This window comes from Plectropomus leopardus, chromosome 9 (genome assembly GCF_008729295.1).
Source record: "Plectropomus leopardus isolate mb chromosome 9, YSFRI_Pleo_2.0, whole genome shotgun sequence".
Taxonomy (NCBI): domain Eukaryota; kingdom Metazoa; phylum Chordata; class Actinopteri; order Perciformes; family Serranidae; genus Plectropomus; species Plectropomus leopardus.
In genome coordinates this window covers 8,901,889-8,922,843 of record NC_056471.1, presented here as the reverse complement: position 1 = coordinate 8,922,843, position 20,955 = coordinate 8,901,889, and the positions used below count along the sequence as shown (strand labels likewise).

The window sequence follows — 20,955 nt, the reverse complement described above, 5'->3', positions numbered from 1 at the left end:
TCATCAATGTCAAACATGTTTGCTTTTGCCAGCCAGTGTGGGAAGACTTCTCTTGTGTGCCTTATCCAACCATGGATAGACTCCACAGACACATCACCACAGGCATCAGTCACTGGTGGAAATGCTGTTATTGACAGTTCATTGAAGGACTATATGGTCCTCAAGTATTTGGGTTTGAGTTTCCCTCAAATCGATGGCATTACTGTTACTATAATCACCAAATTTGCCAGGGCAGTCTCTTTCTCAGCAATGAGAGGTTTCTGCCTATCTCCAACAGATGGCCATCTCTCTTTAACTGATCTTTGGTCATCCATGCATGTAAAATATATACTATCATAATCATCATCAATGCATTATATCATAAATTACATGTATAAATATTCTTTATACATTGTGAGGGTGACTTGACTTAACTTGACCGTCTCTGTAACAGCTTCGGTCAGGTTGCACTGGCTGTCAAGCTTCTCTCATAGTCCTCTCATGAACGAATGGAACAAAGTCTGGGATCACTTGTTTTCTTTCTGTTGTTTTGCAAATTTGGAATTATTGTTCCTAAGCACATGGACATGCCTCGAGGCCGGATTTATTGACCCATTAAATTTTTATTAGTTTTTATTTAGTGTTAATTTTGAGGCTTAGTGGTTAGTCCTGGAACAGGGTGTAGGTTTTGCAGAAATAGTTTTGAATATTGAAATGTGTGAAAACAGGTGAACAATGTTTATAACTTTGGGAAATTGGTCTGTCTTTTGGTAGAGGGTGTCATGGTTAGGGATGTGCAGTTACAGGAATGTGCTGAGTTTTTGAAAACAATCAAGAAAAATTGTAATTAAAAGTAACACGCCAAAGTCACTACAAGTCGATGGTGCATTTCAAGATTGCCTTTTTAGGTGGAAAACAAGGGAAATATGGTTGTCGGTGGACATTTTGCTGTTCACGATCAACATTTTGGGACTTGCAATTAGCAACATTTTTTCACTATCTTCATCGAAAACATAATTTGCTATGCATAATGTTTCCCCAAAAACAGTATTTGCTTTTTCAAATAAGTTGTATATAAATATAATTTCCAGGAGACAGGGGTGCTGTCTGATATCAGAAAAACTCTTTACAAGAACACCTGTGTGTCCAAGGACTGTGCAAAGACATGCTCCCTGTCCTGGAAATGTTTATCTGGTTCCTCTGACTGGACATCAAGTCTAAAGATAGTGTCCAGCCTCATTCCTCAGTGGTTAGCTCAGTCCAAAGACACAAAGTGGGATAATCTATCACAGTTTGTCTCTCTTTTCATCAGCCTTTGTTTCTCTAAGTTTCACACATTTTGAGTTAAAAGAACATCTTCCTCACATTCAGACCCAATCAGGACATACTGTAATGTTCAAAGGGAGTTTGTTTCCTGTCAGAGAGGATGAAGAATGTTTACATTTCAGGAAGAGGGTTACCTTACAAAACTATCCAACTGTGTCTCTCTGCCAAGGCCATGTAGACAACAGAGCAACAGGGACATCAGCACGTCCTCTTCACACACACACACACACACACACACACACACACACACACACACACGGTATTGAGTTGGGAGACATAATGCATGTAACCCTGTGTATAATGGTGATAATGTCTGTTAATGATTTAATCATATGAGACCATGGTAATGACAATAATGATGCACCAGGAATAGTTGCCTCCCAAAATAGGGCAGGGGATGGGTGTCATTAAACACCCCACAGAAAGGTCCTTTGTTTAGTGTGTGTGTGTGTGTGTGTGTGTGTGTGTGTGTGTGTGTGTGTGTGTGTGGTGATGGTGATGGTGATGGTGGGGAGGTTGAAGAGGTTGCTCCTGTTTTTGGTGTCTTTAGTGTCTTTCTTTGCACATAAGCAAGTGAGTGTCTCACAAGCACGTAGAAATGAAACGCTGTGAGTTATTTCGACCATGTGAATCTAGACACGCAGACAACATGCACACACACGAATGCTCACACACTCTCTGTGAGCAGATACTGTCCATTTGTGTGATGATGAGTGTGTTGAAACTTTGGAATATTCTGAACATAATAGAAAATGAAAAAGTTGCAACAACACTGAAGATGAAAATTACAAATGGGCCATTTACTACTAAAGGTAACTGTCCAAAAAGGTGTTTTTAGACACAAGAAGTTGCACCGTTTCCTAGAATTGGGCATTGATGGGTGTGAAATTAGTCATACGGGCTGGCTGCCCATGGATTTCAAACTAGATCAATATGGTGGTTCATTTGACTATTTTCTCTTGTGTTCCGAAAGTATCCCTGTTGGCAATGTACACTGTGCTACCAGAATGCATTGCACAGCTGCTTACATGGATAAGTGTGAAAATGACGGGTCCTGCGAACACATACCTGCACAGTTTAAGGAGGATCTCATTGTCAGCCCCATGGCTAGATAAATAGAGGGAACATTTTAAAAAAAAGGTAAAAATATTGATTGTAAGAATGGTCCCTTGTTTAAAATGAGGGATACATCAACCAGAAAAAAAGTTATTTTTTTGTTGTGAGTAATCCATATTTGGATCAATGCATCAAGTATCGGTCATAGCCTGCAAAAGAAGGCGAGATAGTTTGTTTAATTGTTTTGATTTTTCAGTGCTACACGGTAAATGTCTTTGTGAGTGACTTATGAACTCTGTCACACATGATGATGATTTAATTACGTTTGTCGCTTTGCTCCATTTTCTTTCTTATTGATATTGCCTGAAAATATGTTACATTGGACTCACGTTCTGGCTTGTTTTGATTAAATGACGTCTCATAAGCCCAATTGGGCATAACAGTTTGCATGACACAATAATAATAATAATAATAATAATAGGTGGTCTTTCTCTCTTTCTTTCATTCATTCATTCATTCATTCATTCATTCATTCATTCATTCTCAGCATGTGTCCAAGCAAAAGCCTTTGCAGCAAAGTAACATTTGAGCAGCAAACACCAAATTTCCTGCATTCTTGTAAATTTAAGCACCTCTTTGTCATTTTTTGCATCAGTTTTGCTTTTATGTTTATATTGGGAAAAACAAATGCACCTGCCCCTATGCTTCCCTTGAAATCTACACCTATGTATATAGTCATAACTGTATTGAAAAATTCAGTATTTCTAAATGAAAATCCAACATGTTACCAGGTAGCTGACTAATTTGGGAGTGTCTTTGCAGGAGGCAGATGTCAGGGAGTTTTATTATCATGCGTTTTTAAAATGGCCTGCAAAAGAGAACCCTGGAGGCTGAACCATTCCCATGACAGCAGTCATCTATTGAAGTTTCACAGCACATCAGAGAAAACAAGTCCTCTTTCATCCCCAGTGTGCTGCTTCAATATGTACACGTCATCAGCCCAGTAATCAAAAGAAGTCTTTAATTGATGTTTCAGAGCTGGAAAAACGTGAAACCAATGAAGCGTTAAGGGAAAGTATAAAAAGCTTTAATGAGTGTAAGTTAGTTGTGTCCCGGCTTCCGAGAGGGATGGATGCTCGTATCTGTGATGTGATTGGCTGTCTCTCCAGCCTCCGGCTCGCGGCTATAAAAGTCCGCAACGTCCCTCTGTGCGTCAGAGTGCACCCGGAGCGGAGGAGCGGTGGGCCCTGACGCACAGCTGGACACACTGGACACAGCGCCAACTTTCACTGCTGCAAAACACCGAAGAAATCCTGATTTTTCACTAAGCATCGGGCCAATTAGTGGAACTCTGCTGGAATATTGATCGGGAAACTTTGATCTTGGCCATTCTAACATCGCGGTGAGTGTCATCGACCTTGGTTTTATAAATCACAGGGTTTAATTTTAAGTATGAAAGACTTGCTTTGGCGGTGCACTTTGCAGAAGTAGCTGGAGCCACATGGCTAAATATTAAGCCTCTTTTGATGACTTTTGAACTGTAGTTGCGCAGTTGAAAAAAGTTTTATTTGATGATTTAAGGCACGAGTGACTGCAGCGTGTATCATGAATTCCTGTTGCTCACCGTTAACAAAAGATCAAGCCACTATGACTTTATGTGATGAGTTCACACTTAACAGATCACCAATAATACATTATTCAGGTTACCTCACACTTCATTTTAGACTCAATTGCTCCCACTTTCTGAAAGCAGGACAGGAGGCTACCTGTTAATCTACCTGATTTATTTCCAACAAGGTTTTCACTTACAAAAGAATTTGCGTTGTGTTTTGGGTGCAAACATTAAAGATTTTAAGAGGAATAATATGAATAATAATAGTTGCAATAACTACTGCAACACTTAAGAACTTAAAAACAGAATAGAAAAAATTACAATAAAAATAAGATATATGAAAGCACGATAAATACAAGTATGATAACCTGAAAAATGTGTGCCATGTAGTTGTTTATGATTAACAAAACTTTACAGTTTGGTGCAGAGATTTGTAAAAATGTTTGTTAGGGAATATGCAAAAGTTCACAGAGCAAATATGCAATGTGCAAAAATAAGAGTCCACCTTGTGCACTAATGCAACATATACAGATGCTGTCTATGAAATATGAACCTGTTTTTTTAACTGGTCATTTATTGCTGCATGCCCTCATTGTAAAAACAATCAATCAACCACATTTACAATTTATGGAGTGGAAAATGAGTTTTTCTTTGCATTTTTTTATTGTATTTGTTTGTTGTGTAAAGTTATAAATAAAATAGAAACAATAGGTACTGCTCTGCTTCAGGGAAGCTGAGCGAATGCACGGATCTTAAATGATCTTGTTGTAACTGGAATCCAGCTAAAGGGGTCATGTACCAATGAATTTATCATTTCTTAATGCTTAGCAACAGGAATTCATTATGCATCCTGCATTAATTCATGCATAAAATCATTGTGTGTCATGCATTCGTTAATCAAGTATGGTTTGAACCATTTTTATAAAGTGTTGCCCTGACATCAAACTCATTTTATCTTTTGTTCTGGACTCGCTGAGTGATTTATAACTAATTAGAAGCAGATGTGTTGGACTGGATGGCCTCAGAGATGCTCTCTTACCATGACAATATCGTTTTCTTGCAATTACGTAGATGAAAGTGAAGGCGTGCTTTGTTACAGCTTGAATCATGACAGTCTGCTAATCTGTCCAGTCACACAGTTTCACAACCTGCAGCTAAATGCAGCTCACGTGTTGGCGTCATGCAGCAAGACATGGACATGATGCACATTGCTGCCTTTACAGTAACGTACAAATCAAAAGAATGAAGTCCAATTTACTGACTTTTGAGTTATATAGACAGTGTTTATTGGATCTTTTCACAAGGGAGACAACTAAACTCCAGGGAACTGGCAGAACAACCTTATTTCACACTCACAAAGAATTTAAAATGAGGCTATAAACTTTAACCATGTATTTGGACTCATTGGAACTGAAACTCCTTTCCTGATGGCATTGGTGTTTGCATTAACAAGCAGCATTCCTGTTTTGAACATAAGGTGTTCCTGTTATTCCAAACTGGAGACAGAGATGGGAGACAAAATAACAGGAACACATTGCAATGTCAACACAACACTGAAAAAAAAGAGAACAAACTCAAAAATGACCACAGAGTTGGATTTCCACCTCTGTGACTCATTTTCACATGAGAAAAAAAAGCACTAAGCTTCACATGTAGGAAAGGTTGGTTGCATTTGAGCTACGGTTGTTTGTTGTGTCCTGGAAAACAGTTTTCCTGTAATATTTGACTTGTAACATTTGTTTACTTAAGTGCTGTATTTACAGAGCAGTTTTGAGGTAATTGTACTTTGCCTGACTATTTCCATTTTATGCTACTTTATTATTCTACTCCACTACATTTTGGAGAGAAATATTGTATTTTTTACTCCACAGCTGTAGTTACTTTTCCACTTATAGTGTTGCATCAAAAACATGCAATAACTTATACTTCTAGAGTTCAAACATATGCTTCTCAGCGATTTTGGCCTGCAACCACTTACAGTCAGCATGTTATTTGGGCCCATTGTCTTGTTTCAGCTGTCTATAATAATGTATAGATGTTGTTATCGGCTTCAGCAGAGAGACATTTTCCTACTAAACGTCTCATGTGGTTTCATTTAAATTTGTTTAAACAGAATCATGTGAGAAGTTTGAAGTTTCAGAGAGGTAAAATTATCCAATATTTCACCAAAAAAAAGAAAATGTTAGGGAAAAGTCTGAATCTCATGACCCGTCAGATTAATCTTGTGACCTTTTGGAGGGAACCGACCCCGAGTTTTGGAACCACTGGAGTAAACTACAGAACTGTAGTAGTAGTTTAAAGTAGTTTCCATAATAATGCATCAGTATAAATTCTCCAGTGATGTCAAAGAGAAGAATTTTACTTTTGATGCTTTAAATACATTTAGCAGATAATACCTCTGTACTTTTACTTAAGTCTGATGTTAAATGCAGGACTTTTACTCATAATGTAGTACTTTATCCATGTGCTATTGGTATTTTTACTCAAGTGAAGGATCTAGGCTCTTCTTCCATCACTGCAACATAACAGATCAGAGGTATGGATACGAGTCACATGATTTGGACTCAAGTCAGACTCGAGTCACAAATTTGATGTCTGGACTTGACAAAATCAGAAAAGACTTGCAACTCAACTTGAACACCAATGACCTCTGACTTCAAACGGACTTGAGCTTTTTGACTTAAAAATACTTAATACGTTCCCCTAGACCCAAAGATTAAAAATTATGTTATTTAAAAAGTGTTCCAAGAATAAATTTATTGCCCCTTACTTCAAATCTAATATTAACATTTATATTTCTGTTTCATTCAAACATAAAGCATGCAACAGCATAAAATTTTGGTCTTACAAAAATGTCTTACACATGTTAGAAGATGAAGTTAAAAACATTTTTTTCTGATATAAGATTACTTAAAAACTACACAAGATACAGAGGTACAAAATCCATTCTGTTATTGGTGCTACATGCTGTGAAAGTGCCATGTCAGCACTACTTTTTATGATTAAGTTCTGTCACACTTGTTTAAAAAAGTTTTAACAATTTAATGCTATTTTTTTTAAAGCATTCATGATATTTGTATATTTATGTCATCACTCTGTTGAAGCTGTAGAGTGGCATTGCATTTAGTAAAGAGCACATCATAATTTGTTCAGGACTCAAACCTCAAAGTTTATGACTTCGGACTCGACATGGACTTGTTATCCTTGACTTGGAACCTGACTTAGGGCTTGAGTGCAAAGACTTGGGATTTGCAAAACAATGACTTGGTCCAGCCTTGACCACAGATAGTAGAATGTGTTACACTTTGGTGCAGACAGCTGCAGAAATCAGTGTGATTTCTACAGTCTTGCAAAAACGCAGAATTGCTATTCTATAACTGGATCAAATTATCCAGCATTAAGCATTTCATTTCAGTTTGAAATGTCAGTCACAGTTTTTAAAATAAAATACTGGACATTTATATCCCAGTTTTACCATTTAAATTAATAGAATTTTACAAATTCATTCCCCCTCCCCACATCTCTGTTTTTTTAATGCTTTTACGTCGCTCTCACTCACTCTTTCTTCTCCTCTTCAGATTTTTCCTTTTTCCTCCTATTGTTTTTCTACACGGTGCAGTAGCTCATTTGTCTCAATCTTGACCTCTTTTCTTACCAATACGTTCCTGCATTTCTGTGGAGGGTTTGTGTGTGTGTATTTGTGTGTGCATGCGTGCATGCATGTGTGTACACTTTTTGCACACCTTTTTCTAATTTCTAATGCTCCTCTTCCTTCTCTCCATTCCCACACGCAAACACACATTTTTGACTATTACCCCCACACACACACACACTTTCAGCTCGCTGGTTGCCAACTTTCCACCACCTTATTTCTAAGACGGGAATCCAGCAGAGCTAAAGGTGCGAGATGGTTTATAAAATCAGATCTGTTAGACTAAGAGGATCAACCCGGTTAAAACTCATCTTTCAAATTAGATCAGACAGTCTTGTTCTGACATAGCCTTAATTAGGCACCATGTTATACAGCACAGAGTCATTATTCAGATGACAGAGAGGATATGTAAGGACAGAATTATCTGACTGATTTCTTGTGATACGAGTTCACCCATGTGACTTTGTGCCTTTGTGTGTGTGTGAACAGAATGAGCCCCTGTGGTTTTTGAGCCAAATGTAGCTATGAATACCAGTTGTGTTTGATAGTGTGTGTGTGTGTGTGTGTGTGTGTGTGTGTGTGTGTGTGTGTTGTGTTTGTTCTAAGAGGGGTTGCATGAAATTTTGTGAATGTAAGCACGTTCTTAGAGCATTAAAAAGTAATGCATTTGTCTACAAAACCTTTGCCTCCTCAAACTCTAGGTCAAGAAGTTTCAGAAGTCAGAGTCAGAAGTTTGAGAGACTGTGCATGTGTGTGTGTGTGTGTGTGAGATTGTGCGCTCTGATAGCGTGTCTTCTCGGATATTGCCTCCATCGTCAATCAGCCCATTTATCCCGAGAGCTGCCCCGGGGCACTCTGGGGGGCACACATGATTCTTGAGGGGCTCAAAGCCAAGTGAGGGTTCTCCGTGAGAGAAAAAAAAAAAGTCACAGACACACACTCAGCACACAGAACCGCTGTTCCTCATGTAACCTATAACCTCAGTTATCACTAATCCATTTGTCTGTTTTATGTTTCATTGCTTCCCTCTTTGGAATACTTTTTCATTACACAGAAATGCCGTCAGTGTTGTAGAGACGTACTTTGTGTACATGTACACATGCTGTTGAGGCTTTTATGCTATTTAATGGAATTTTCTAAGTATCCTAATCATATGATTTTAACACCTGTTGATTCAGACCCAATGAACAAGGACCCACACGTTTGTTAACTTTGCTTTCAACAGGGTTGCACCGAATAGTTTGAAGCTTTGATTGTTTCATTCATGACGGTGACTTTCAAAATCTAAATCAACATTCAGATGCTGCACAGCTTCTTTTTTTTTGCATGTCTGTTCATCCTGTTTAAATGGAGAATTTCTAAATAGTTGCAGTTGAAAATTAGGCTACACTTTAATTAGTAGTATTTTACTAATTGTAGAATTAGATTCCAGTCAGTGCTGGAGCTAATACATCTGGTGCCCTGGGCAAGCTTCCCAGGCATACCCCCTCCCAACAAAAAAAGAACAATGAGAAATCAACACAAATAAATAACTAAAAAACAATGATAATAAAAAAACTAACAATAAAAATGGAAGGGTTATAAGCATGTTTTTTTGCCTTTTTGTTTTCCCTGACTGTAATGCTCTCCATGTACACTCCACTCTACTATTTACTTCATGTTTTTTTTTTAGGGTTAACAAAGCCTAAATTAATTTTTAAATTGCCTATAGGAAGATCCGCCACTAATTCCAGAGGTGGCTAGAGCCCTTTTTTATGACTCTTGTAATCCAAACATTTTAACACTAGACTGGTCCTAAATTAAAAATATATTGAAAAAAGATGGATGTCATTATTTCCAAAATTCACATGCTTTGATCTAACAAAATATTCTGCTTCAGTCCATATGTGCTGGCGTCTAATCTTTCAAAAACACTGTTTTAGGTTACAGCCCAGACTCTCACGGGCTCTTCATATTTTGAGTTTGAAAAAACACTTGAAATGTCCTGATTTATTTAATTGCCATTTCTGTCATAGCATAATGTTTCTATAAGCCTAGATTAGTTGGATGGATAGTATTTTATTGTTATTCTTTATTGGATTAGCCTACTGCCTACATGTATTTATGTTGATGCAACTGACAAGTTTAAATTTCTTAATTCCAATTGATTACTTTATCCAATTTTAGCAATTTGTGGAGAGAGTCTTTCATTTTTTATTTTAAAATATGATGACAGACAAGTGTTGTCAAAAATGTATGGGGACAACACACAGACATTCAAAGCTTCGTTCAAAAACATTAAAAGAAGCTTCTAATGTCAAAAAAAGCTTCAGTTATCAGCACTTAACCCTTTGAAACCTGACCAAATTGGTTTGATACACTCAAAAACATGAGGAGAAGGCAACGAGCAACTTAACAAGACATGGCCCAAAAATAAGCAAAAATAATTAGTGAAAAGAGTTACAAGAAAATTACCTAAAAATTACCTTTAAAAATGCTAAAATTTAAAAAAGGATTTTTTTTACATATTGTTGTTTTTTCTGTAACACTAGATACTTTTCTAATATACTCTCATCTTTTTCCATGATCCATGTGATATTTGGTGGGATGTTCTGTGTGTGCAACTGTTTGTACACTGATGGTTCGTCTACTTTCTCTGCAGGACACACCATCAGACACACGCTGCCAGGCCCCGAGCGAAGCCCAAAGTGTGGATGTGTGTGAACATGTGTGCGTGATTGCCACTAAGTGTGTATTTTTAGATTGCTGAGTGACTTTGTGTGAGCAAAGATCTTGCTGTGCGGGTGCGAGAATGAGGGCCATCGCCGTTCTGCTGTGTCTCCTGATGGCCGCTGAGGTTGGAGCCTCTCGGTTCATCCGTGACACCCAGGGTGTCCCCGAAACTTCAGAACCCTCAAAGACAAACGCCTCCATCCTGCGTCCACCCCTGCAGCCAGCGCGGCCACGGGGCTCCTTCCCCCCCATGTGCATTAAGCCGACGGAGATCAAGCACGCCTTCAAGTACGTGAACACCATCGTGTCCTGCCTGATCTTTGTGGTGGGGATCATCGGCAACTCGACGCTGCTGAGGATCATATACAAAAACAAATGTATGAGGAACGGCCCTAATGTCCTGATTGGCAGCCTGGCTCTGGGGGACCTGCTTTATATCATCATCGCCATCCCTATCAACGTGTACAAGGTGACCACATTCATCCTTTGTGTCTGTCTGTCTGGAGTAGGACTGAGCGATCAGAAGAAAGTCAAATATCTCTTTAACGTTGCACTGAACTGTTTGGTAGAGCACATTTTGAATCACTATATCTTAATGAAAAACTTAACTCAGCCTGATTGAGCTATCTCTACCATTTGGTTTAGGCATGTTTTGCTAAAAAGAATCCACTAGATGTCGCTGTGTGGTCAAATAAGCTGCCTTTTCAATCTGCTTCCTACAGGAAGTTAGTAACAAAATGAGGGCTCTGTGTGGATGGATTTCGTATATTTTCAAAATGTTATAGTTTCAAAAGTCTTACTGAACAGATTTATCTAACTATACAAAAATAAATATATAAAAAAGGGTCAAATTATTATTTTTTTGAAAACATGCTCTACCAAACTGTTGATTTGTCCTTTCATGGTAAAAGTAGTGAAGCTAAGCTAATGTAATAAAAATCTACTATTTGCTACCAATTAAAAAAAAAAAAATCTCATGATCATTCATAGTTGTCAAATGATACATTTAATGTTATCTATTATGTATTTGCTGAAATAATGTTGTTAGTATGATTTTTCACTGTCTAAAGCCATGCCTAGCCAAACAGTTGAATTTTCCTTTTATGGCAAAGGTAGTGATTTTTAATGCTATTCCATTATATATTTAAATAATATTAGTGCTGGTAATGCTACTAATTCCATGGTAATACTAACATATTGCAAGCATTATAACAGTACATGATTTGTACTTTGGATTTTTTTTTCTTTCTGTTTTACCAGTACCATGAATGGCCATATCAACTGTTGGTAGTGGCCTGTCTTTAAAAAAAAAAAAAGTCTGGGGTCTGTTAGAAAGAAAGAAAGAAACAGTAACTCAGTATCAATAATTCTACAATATTACAGAGTTGACGGTTGGCGCTTGAGAATTTGACTAAATAATCATCAGTAATGTTGATATAAGGACTTTGTGGGCAAAGGCAAATATTAGAAGAGCTAAAACAGTCTGGAAAGTTCACAAAATGTCATGCCTTTACTGTAATGCAGCCTTTAAAACCAAGAAAAGACAATACTTACAACATCTTTACTCTTTTCAAAATATTGTTATGGTATCTATCGGCCAGCCCTCGTCTGGTGTTTCTTTTGTTTCTCATATGTGAGGGATGATCTTTACCAGGCCTGTAAGTTCAAAGTCATCTGGGAGATAATGTCTTATAGTTGACTCAAACTAATCTCTGCTTGCCCAGTATCTAATGATAAAATTGCAACTTTTGCATGAAAGAAATATCTTGATTTATTCATTTCACACAATGTGCAAAAACTTGAAATGACTTCAGTTTATGACACATCGTTGAGTCTGTATCTAATTTGGCTCGACTTTAATCTAATCATTGCACTTCCACAGTTATCGGTTAGCCATTTGCAATGTAATGCTTGGCACATCATGTGTTTAGCTGTGGTTTATTATCGAGTGTATTGCTGTGGTTTCTACGCACATTTATTGGGTTTTGTGCGGTTTGTTTGTTTCCTTTTTTAGCATAGTACCCACCTAGACTCCATGGCAACATTCAAACTAGAAAAACTCAGTAAAAACAGATTTAGAGAACATTTGGGGGTGCCTTGGGTATTCGAGGAAAACCTTGGTCTTTGTTTTTCTCACTTGCTTAATGTGTGCAATACAAAAACATCCGGTGGGCTCAGCTGTAACAACATTTGCTGCCAAAATGTTTGGCTCATACATTATAACCACACCTGTATACCAGTGAGAAGTTCCAAAAATGCAGCAGAAAACATGTGATACTCATTTATTTTGCACATCTAACATCTAACATTTCTAATTTTTAAGTGAAAGAAGCTGGAATGTTGTGCTTCGTTTTATCCAAAGAGTTTGAGTAATAACCCGAAAGGTCCAGTATTCCAGGTATTTGTGACACAACCTAGTCTTGATAGCTGCAGGCTTCCATCGGTACATAGCAGTCAACGAGGATTTAATATGTGGTATAATTTGCTGTTACTGACACTGTCCTGATGCTGAACTGTTTTATGACCCCCGGGACAAGAACCAGCAGTGTGGAGGAATTGTTGACTTTGGCTGCGGAAATAACAGAAGACACGTCCCCTGTATGAACCTAAAAGATGCCCGACTTCATAAATTTCTCTCACCACAAACTTCTATGTCGGCCTTCTCCATTATTTTTCTCTGCAGCTGATAGCCGAGGACTGGCCGTTTGGCGTGTACGTCTGTAAGCTGATGCCGTTCATCCAGAAAGCTTCAGTGGGAATCACCGTCCTCAGCCTGTGTGCCCTCAGTATTGATCGGTATGTAGACTTCTACTCCACACACACACGCACACACATGACAAACATTAGAAAGCAGCTAATGCATACATCTGTGTTTGCGCAGCTACCACGCAGTCACGTCATGGAGCAGGGTGAAGGGGATGGGGATCCCTCTGTGGAAAGCAGTGGAGGTGACTCTGATCTGGCTGGCTGCCGTGGTGCTCGCAGTCCCTGAGGCGCTGGCGTTCGACATGCTGGAGATGCCGTACAGAGGCAACAAGCTGCGCGTGTGTCTGCTGCATCCAAAACAGACCACCAGCTTTATGAAGGTTGAGTGATTGATTGATAGACATTTTTATTTCAAGCATTTTTTTCCAAGACAATAAACTTACAAACCATCAAAAGAGTTCATAAAATAGAAAAAGATCCATCAAATCTAATGTAGCCACTTACTTTTAACTGCATAATAAACTCAAGCTGCTGGATACTTTAATTTTGCTTTTGCAAAAATAGGGATTACATGTTTTCCCATAGGCCAAAATATGCTGTACAATGATTTAGCTCTTTCAAAGAATACACATTTTTCCTCTTAACTACAGTGCTGTTTACTAGATGGTGCTCAGCTTCTGGAGTTCAAAGCACCGAAATAATACATTTAAAAACTAAGCAGCAATGGCTCTTTCCAGAAATCATGATAATCCACAGACCTTGTTGTGAGTAGTTATATGCAGGAGCTATATCAAACTACCTGCCAACTGTACCACTGCGCAGAAGTAAGCGTGCATCTACTTATAGACAAGAGGCTCGTGCTTGTGACAGTGTGTCCTCTTTGGCTGAATTGGTTAGCTAGCTCAGTGGTGCTAGGTAAGCTGCCAGTCGATGCACGCTACAGTTGGTAGTGTAGTGTGATGGAAAGAAAATACTTCCTTCATGAAACTGCTCACAACACGGTCTGTGGATTATCTTGAGTAACCGGTCATGATTTCTGGAAAGAGACATTGCGACAGCAAGTCGAGTGCAATCTATTTCCATTATTCTGGAGAGAAGGCAGACATCTCTGTGGGCCAAAGTCTAAACTCGGTGATTCACACCTATCTAGATCGATAAATAGTACTACAGGTGAGAGGAAAAATATGCCATTTTGATTTTCATGCGAACCGTCCCTTCAAGTCTAGATTAAAAAAACTTGTGGATTGGGTTATGCCTTGAGCTAATGTTACTTTAAAGTACAAACAGTGCCGGAACAGTAATAATACAATTAGTGTGTTTCTTTAATCAGGACTTCTTTTTTCTTTTTCAAGTTATGCCAACAAGTAATTCCTAATTCTAAAAGTGTACCGTAATGCAATCCATATTGACTTCATGCAAATCCTTTGAATGTGACTCATAGCTTTCATGGTCACTTTTAAAGCAGCACAGAAGTACACAAATTGTCAAGACATTTCCAATATGTGGAAACCTAAGCCACAAGAGTCTGGAGAAATTGCATGGCACAGTGGAAATGATCCCTAAAGCTGTGATGTCTTTTCATGTGTCATTTCAAATCAGTTTATTGCAATTTGAGTTTAGTGTCATTAACAAACATAATTCAGCCTAAGCTGGTAGAAGAAGAACTGGTGGACTTAATTGAGGAAATGTCTTTATCAACCACATTTTCCACAAGATCAAAAATAACTACAAAAAGAAAAGAATTTACATAACCAAAACAAGTGTGAAACTAATTGAACACATTTGTACAAAAATTGAAATCATATGGCTTCTTAACTGGTAGTGTGGCATTAAAAAACTAACTGTTGAATTGCATTGCTTCTGGAAGAATAAAATTAATTATTTTAGTCCTATCCAGAACATTGAGTTCTGCAATTCAGCCTTTTGTGGTTGAAAATAGTATTACAACAACACTTGAAAAAATGATCCCAAAAAAATGTTAAAAAAAAATGTATCCATCAAAACTTTTCTTTCCGCCTCTTTCAACAAATGGGAAAAAAGTAACTAGGAAATGTGACCCTTGCAAAAATAAATAAATATAAACATCACCTGGCAAAACCTTTTTTTTCACCTGTTCAAAAGTCATAAACGCAGGAGAAAAAAATAGTTAGATTAAAACAAAAAAACGGATCACGACAATCTTTTTTCCAACTTTCCTCTCAGGGCCTCCATAAAATCTTCTAAAACTAAATTATTTTTTGTTTTGGTTTTTTTAGATGGAAATGTCAGTGTTTTTTCTCAACAGCAAGTCCTGTAGTTCAGTGAAAAAATCTAAATACTTTCAAAATAAGTTTTTTGCAGCAGGAGTTACAGATAACTCGCAGCATCTGTTTTAACTTTAAATCTTTGTACAAAGTTTGTAAGAGACTTTAGCCACACTAAATCATTTGTTGCACTTTTCTTGACTCCGTCTTTTTCTTTTCTCTAGTTCTACCAGGATGTAAAAGACTGGTGGCTGTTTGGTTTCTATTTCTGCTTCCCGCTGGCCTGCACAGGAATCTTCTACACGCTGATGTCCTGCGAGATGCTCAGTCGCAAAAAAGGCATGCGCATCGCCCTCAACGACCACATGAAACAGGTATCCGTGCAAACGACTGCTGTGCTCCTGCAGATCCACTGTAATCATAAGACCTGAAGCACCCAAAAACATCAACATATGTCTTTTGTGTGTGTAGCGGCGGGAAGTAGCAAAGACGGTGTTCTGCCTGGTGTTGATTTTTGCTCTCTGCTGGCTGCCCCTTCATCTCAGCCGTATTCTGAAGAAAACAATCTACGACCAAAATGACCCCAACCGCTGTGAACTGCTAAGGTAGGCACACATATAGGCGACGCAAATCCACCCTAAACATCATGAGAGCCCATTGTTCTCTGCTCTGTGACTTCCTGTGCTCCTTGCCGTAAACTTTGCCCTCTCCCCCACCAGCTTCCTGTTAGTGATGGATTACATTGGCATCAACATGGCCTCCCTAAACTCCTGCATTAACCCGATCGCCCTCTACTTTGTCAGCCAGAAGTTTAAAAACTGCTTCCAGGTAGGAGGGCACACACCAGCTTTAAAAATATGATACTATAAGAAAAAAACAGAAGAAGAAGATAACTGTGTGTGCGTGTTTTCTCGCAGTCTTGCCTGTGCTGTTGGTGCTACAGAACATCTCCCCTGGATGACCGAAGCTCAGGAGGACGCTGGAAGGGCTCTTGCCACGTGAACGGACTGGACCGCTCCAGCTCCCGCTCCAGTCAGAAATACACAAGCTCTTCTTAAACACAATACACACATTTTCCGCCAAACTCATGTTTCCAGCAGCTCCCATCATGGAGAATCAGCACCGTCACTGCAAACAGATCGGATCCAACTGAGGACGGAAAAATGGAGCGCGGTAGAGGTCACTTCTGCTGGACTCAGACTGAAGGACTCTGATCCAATGTGATGAATGAAATGCCAGGACTGTATCCATTCAGGCTGTAACTGCAAATGATGAAACCAAGACTACACGAATCTGTTCATACTCCGACACTGAGGCGTGTGTAGAGGACTGAAAGGCTGTCAGTGGTCAATACATTTATAGATTTATGTACAGGATTATTTACATGCAGATTGCGTACCTATGATTATATCCAGCCTTACTGCCTCATGTATGAATAACAGCTCTGATTAGTACTACCCGTTGAAGCTTCAATACCTCACAGGGAACGATAGAGGGAAACTGTGACCCCGAATTATTTTTAAGAAACGCATGAGTGTGCCAATCACAATCAAGGCTGGTGATTACCTGACAACCAACTGTGTGCTGAGCTCCTCCACACCCAAGTGCCTGCTGACATCACACCGGAGCAAAAAAGGGGCCCCACTGTCATGCAGAGAGTCGCAAATCTCTTATCTGGAAATCATCGCCGCTTTGAGTCATGTGTAGGCCAGCTGTTGTCTGACAAACACCAGATGATTCCCGTCATGCTACAGAAGAGGTCATTTATTAGTTATTTTATTATTTGTTGTTGTTTTCCAGTGTCATATGCTGATTCTATTTTGTATAAAGTCTTAATCCATCTCTTATAATGTAGCTTCTATTTTTCTAAGAATATATATCACAAAACACGTGTTCATCTGCAAACACAAGGTGTCTATTTATCATTTCCTAATATTTAACCTCCATCAGCGAGAGGTCATGTTACAAAGATGTTGCTGCGGCTGGAAACTAGTCCGATAATTATTTCTTAGAGCTGCCCATGGAAAACATTTCCTAAAATTAACCCCTTAAGGGCTTTAGGGAGGAAAAGTAAAACCTGTACAGCTGGATGTTGTTAGTGGGGATTACATTTTTTTTTTTAACTGTGCAGTGATATATTGTTTCCATTGAATATATTCTAGGTTAAATGCAGGAACTCTAATGTTTAACCAACATTTGTGGAGGGGGGATGCCGACTAAAGAGATATATGAAGAGAAATGTGTTCCTAATATTCCAACTTAGGACTCAGCTGTAGCTGAAAGCAGCTGCAAAGGCTCCGTAGTCACATACTTGTGACAAATCTTGTGATAAACATCGTTAAAAAAAAACAAAAAAACTTTTACACTATGTCTTGCCCTTTAAAGAGTCAGACATGAGGAAAAACTACTCAGTCAAAGACAAAACATTGATTGTGTGTTCCTCGTATCATAATTTGGGGTGAACTTGCAAGTTGTAATTCACTGAAATGTAAAATGAATTCCAGTTTTGAACACTGGCAGCAGTAATAGCATTTACTGATGATACAAACACAAGATGAAGTCATTCTTTGGCTCTCAGTGGGAAGACAGTGTTGGACACCTCACATATTTTGAGTTTTCTATATCAGCCTTTTCAGCAAATGTGTCCCCTTTCAGAACCACAATAGTGCCGAGAAACCAGACATGGTGTTTGTTCACACCGAAGCTTTTTAAAAAAGATTTATGTTATATGCAAATATTTCATACAAAACGATTCCTTTGCCGCTGTATTAGAGCGCTCAAATCAGCCGATCAAGCAGTATGTGACTTATTAACTCATTATATGTATTTATCATCCTCACGCTGCTTTTCATTGCTTATAAAGGGGACTGTGTACTGGAAGGTCTGAGCAGCTTTGTGACTCTTTAAAGACATTTAGAAGTCATTTGAGGTTGAGAATAAAATGTAATGTGAATATCGGCCCTGTTGTTTTACATTTATACTTATTTGTTGAGGGTATGCTGTAATAAAGATTATTTTATAGCATATATCTTTGAGTTATTTACTAAAGCATGTGTTTAGGATCGTTTCTTGTCACTAGTGATGTAGTGTCATAACTGCTGACACAAAATTTACATGGAACTGAATACATTAAGGGTTCCCTGTGGAGTTTATGAGCTCAAGTAGCGATATGAAGTTGTTTTTCCATGAGTGAGTCCTGAATTTGTTTGCCTTGGTTGCACACTACTCTACAGAGCCCCTAATGGGACATGGGGGAGACAAACAAAAAAAAATTAAAATAGATGGTGGAAAAAATGATGGTTAAAAAAGGATTTTGGAAAAAAATTATTTCCACCATCATTTTTTTCCACCATTAAATTTGTTCCACCATTTCTTTTCCATCTTTTTTTTCTTTTTCTTCCCCATGTCCCTTTAGGGGCTCTGCACTTTTCCACCGCGTGACTAGTGGCCCTAATGTGCCAAGATATGCCAACCATGGCTCATAGTTGGAGCTTAAAGGTACACGTTTCAGTGACTAACACTGAATATAAACAACTTCTGTTTGTAAGAAAACCCCACAGGGCACCTTTGAAGACGACCTATTATGCTTTTTGTCACATGTATATAATATTGCATGTGAATGTTTATATTGCTAGCCAGAGTTTCAACAGTGAGCCCAGTGTATGTAAAAGTAATCCCTGTGAGCAAATCTGACTCGTCAGATACCAACGCTTGGTCAGTCAGACACTGACGCACTGAGGCACCCTGTAGCAGCAAGGTAAGCTGTCAAGGCACATGATCTTTTTTTGGCTGTCTGCATGGCTGTGAGGTGGGTTGGGCCTACCTGGAGGTAGAGCCCGTGTGAGTGTGAAAGGGGGCGGACAGAAGTAATTAAGAGAGACAATTCAGACCAGGTGTGGAGCCCACTTGAGAGGATATGTTTTTTGAGTACCATGAGAGAGATGGATGGCGGAGTTTCCTCTTTTCCCCATGAACTTTTTGTTTTCCTTTATTGTCCACGTGTTTTAATACAAATTAATTGTCAACGGAGTGCTGGAGCAATGCTGGATCACAGAGAACAAGCTATCCAACCGAACTGACTGAGTGATGACCTTCAGGCCAGGACAGCGAGGCAACAGGTAAGCCCACATCCCTCACCTTGAGCCTGGCAGCTGAACACTCACTCTGGACCTGGAAGCCCGGCATTTTTGACACTCTGGGCAACTAATGTAGTAGAAGGAGTAAACAAGTCCACAATGGCGGGGTGGGAGTGAAAGCGTCAAATAAACTTGGGCTCCCAGCTTCCATCTGGGAACCCGATGTCCCGTGTGAAACCCAAAATCAATGGAGTTAATTTGATAACAATGTAGTGTGCTAGTATCTTTAGTATACTATGCCAGTGATGTTTTGTTGGGTGATATATGCAGTGGTGGAATGTAACGAAGTGCATTTACTCAAGTACTGTACTTGGGTACAAATTTGGGGTACTTGTACATTACTTGAGTATTTTCTTTTAGTACCACCTTTAAACTTTTACCTCACTACATTTCCAAGGAAAATACTGTATTTTTCTGAGGTACATTTATCTGACAGCTTCAGTTACTAGTAACTTTAAAATTTAAGATTTTTGAGTAAAAAATAAGATAGTTTATACAATATGATATATTAAATAAATAGAATTTACTCAATTGACTGAGAAAATTATGCGTCAACTATTTTGATAAAGTATTTAGCGTGTTTACATATATATATATATATTATATATATTGCAGGTTTTGGGCTGGGGGATTATTTTCCTTTTTTAAAGGATTTTTATGCTTTGCAAACTTTTACTTTTAATACTTAAAGTACATTTTAGTCATTTAAGTTACATTTGCAATGGAGGACTTTTACTTGTAACAGAGTATTTTCAAAGTGTGGTCATGGTACATTTAATGAAGTAAAGGATCTCTAAACTTTTCCACCACTGGACAAATGTCCCTTTATTACATTAGTAACAAGTATTCGAAACCTTACCACCATGTAAGGGTTTTATGCAAGATGGTTGTAAGATTTTAGATATGTTGCTGCCTTTCACCTAACTTTGCCAACATTCATGTCATATATTATAATAACTGCTCATATAATGTGATGTTCATTTCATATTCCCTACAGTAACTGTTGTAGTATTGTCACAGATCAACCAATAAATCAGTGGACATGACATAAAATTATGCCAGCCTACCATGGACGGTAATGAGAACCACAAAATTACTCATTCACTGCAAAATGAATCTTTTGCTGCGGATAAGTAACGCTGGACCTGGGAAAACAACCAGTGAAGTGCTCTTCCTGCTTTTGTTGCGCAATGGTTGAGTCACTTTCTTTTGTGCCATAAATCTATCGTTCACTTTTCCCGTGAGATTGTACGCGGCAGCAAGAAGAATTGCATAGTGAAAGCAAGGCCATTTGCAAACCAACTTTAACTCTGTTTTTTCCCATTGTTCTATAACCATTACACTGTGCAATCAACATTTAATACAGAATAAAAATTTTAATAATACACAAATAACTAAATTAATAATTATGACTTTATTTTTATAGCACATATCTAAATAAAGTTAAAAAGTGTATAAGAATAAAACAAAGAAATATACAGTTGCAATAAATGAAACAATGTTAAGAGTTAAGATAAAAATGTGTACCAGGGG

General features: G+C 38.3%; 1 protein-coding gene across 1 annotated transcript; it reads left to right on the top strand.

The window, feature by feature from the left end:
* The first annotated feature begins 3,592 nt into the window (after positions 1 to 3,592).
* On the top strand, positions 3,593 to 18,244 carry LOC121948355 (endothelin receptor type B-like). Its single transcript, XM_042493739.1, has 8 exons — positions 3,593 to 3,763; positions 10,267 to 10,806; positions 13,021 to 13,133; positions 13,219 to 13,423; positions 15,511 to 15,660; positions 15,758 to 15,891; positions 16,006 to 16,114; positions 16,204 to 18,244. The coding sequence occupies exons 2-8, from the start codon at positions 10,417 to 10,419 to the stop codon at positions 16,342 to 16,344; spliced, it is 1,242 nt and encodes a 413-aa protein (XP_042349673.1). The 5' UTR covers positions 3,593 to 3,763; positions 10,267 to 10,416; the 3' UTR covers positions 16,345 to 18,244.
* The last annotated feature ends 2,711 nt before the right edge of the window (positions 18,245 to 20,955 follow it).

Excerpts from the sequence above, each read along its gene's own strand:
- LOC121948355 (XM_042493739.1), top strand. The coding sequence starts at position 10,417 with ATGAGGGCCATCGCCGTTCTGCTGTGTCTCCTGATGGCCGCTGAGGTT. Across the intron at positions 10,807-13,020 it reads TCCCTATCAACGTGTACAAG|CTGATAGCCGAGGACTGGCC; the intron begins GTGACCACATTC and ends TTTTCTCTGCAG. Across the intron at positions 13,134-13,218 it reads TGTGCCCTCAGTATTGATCG|CTACCACGCAGTCACGTCAT; the intron begins GTATGTAGACTT and ends GTGTTTGCGCAG.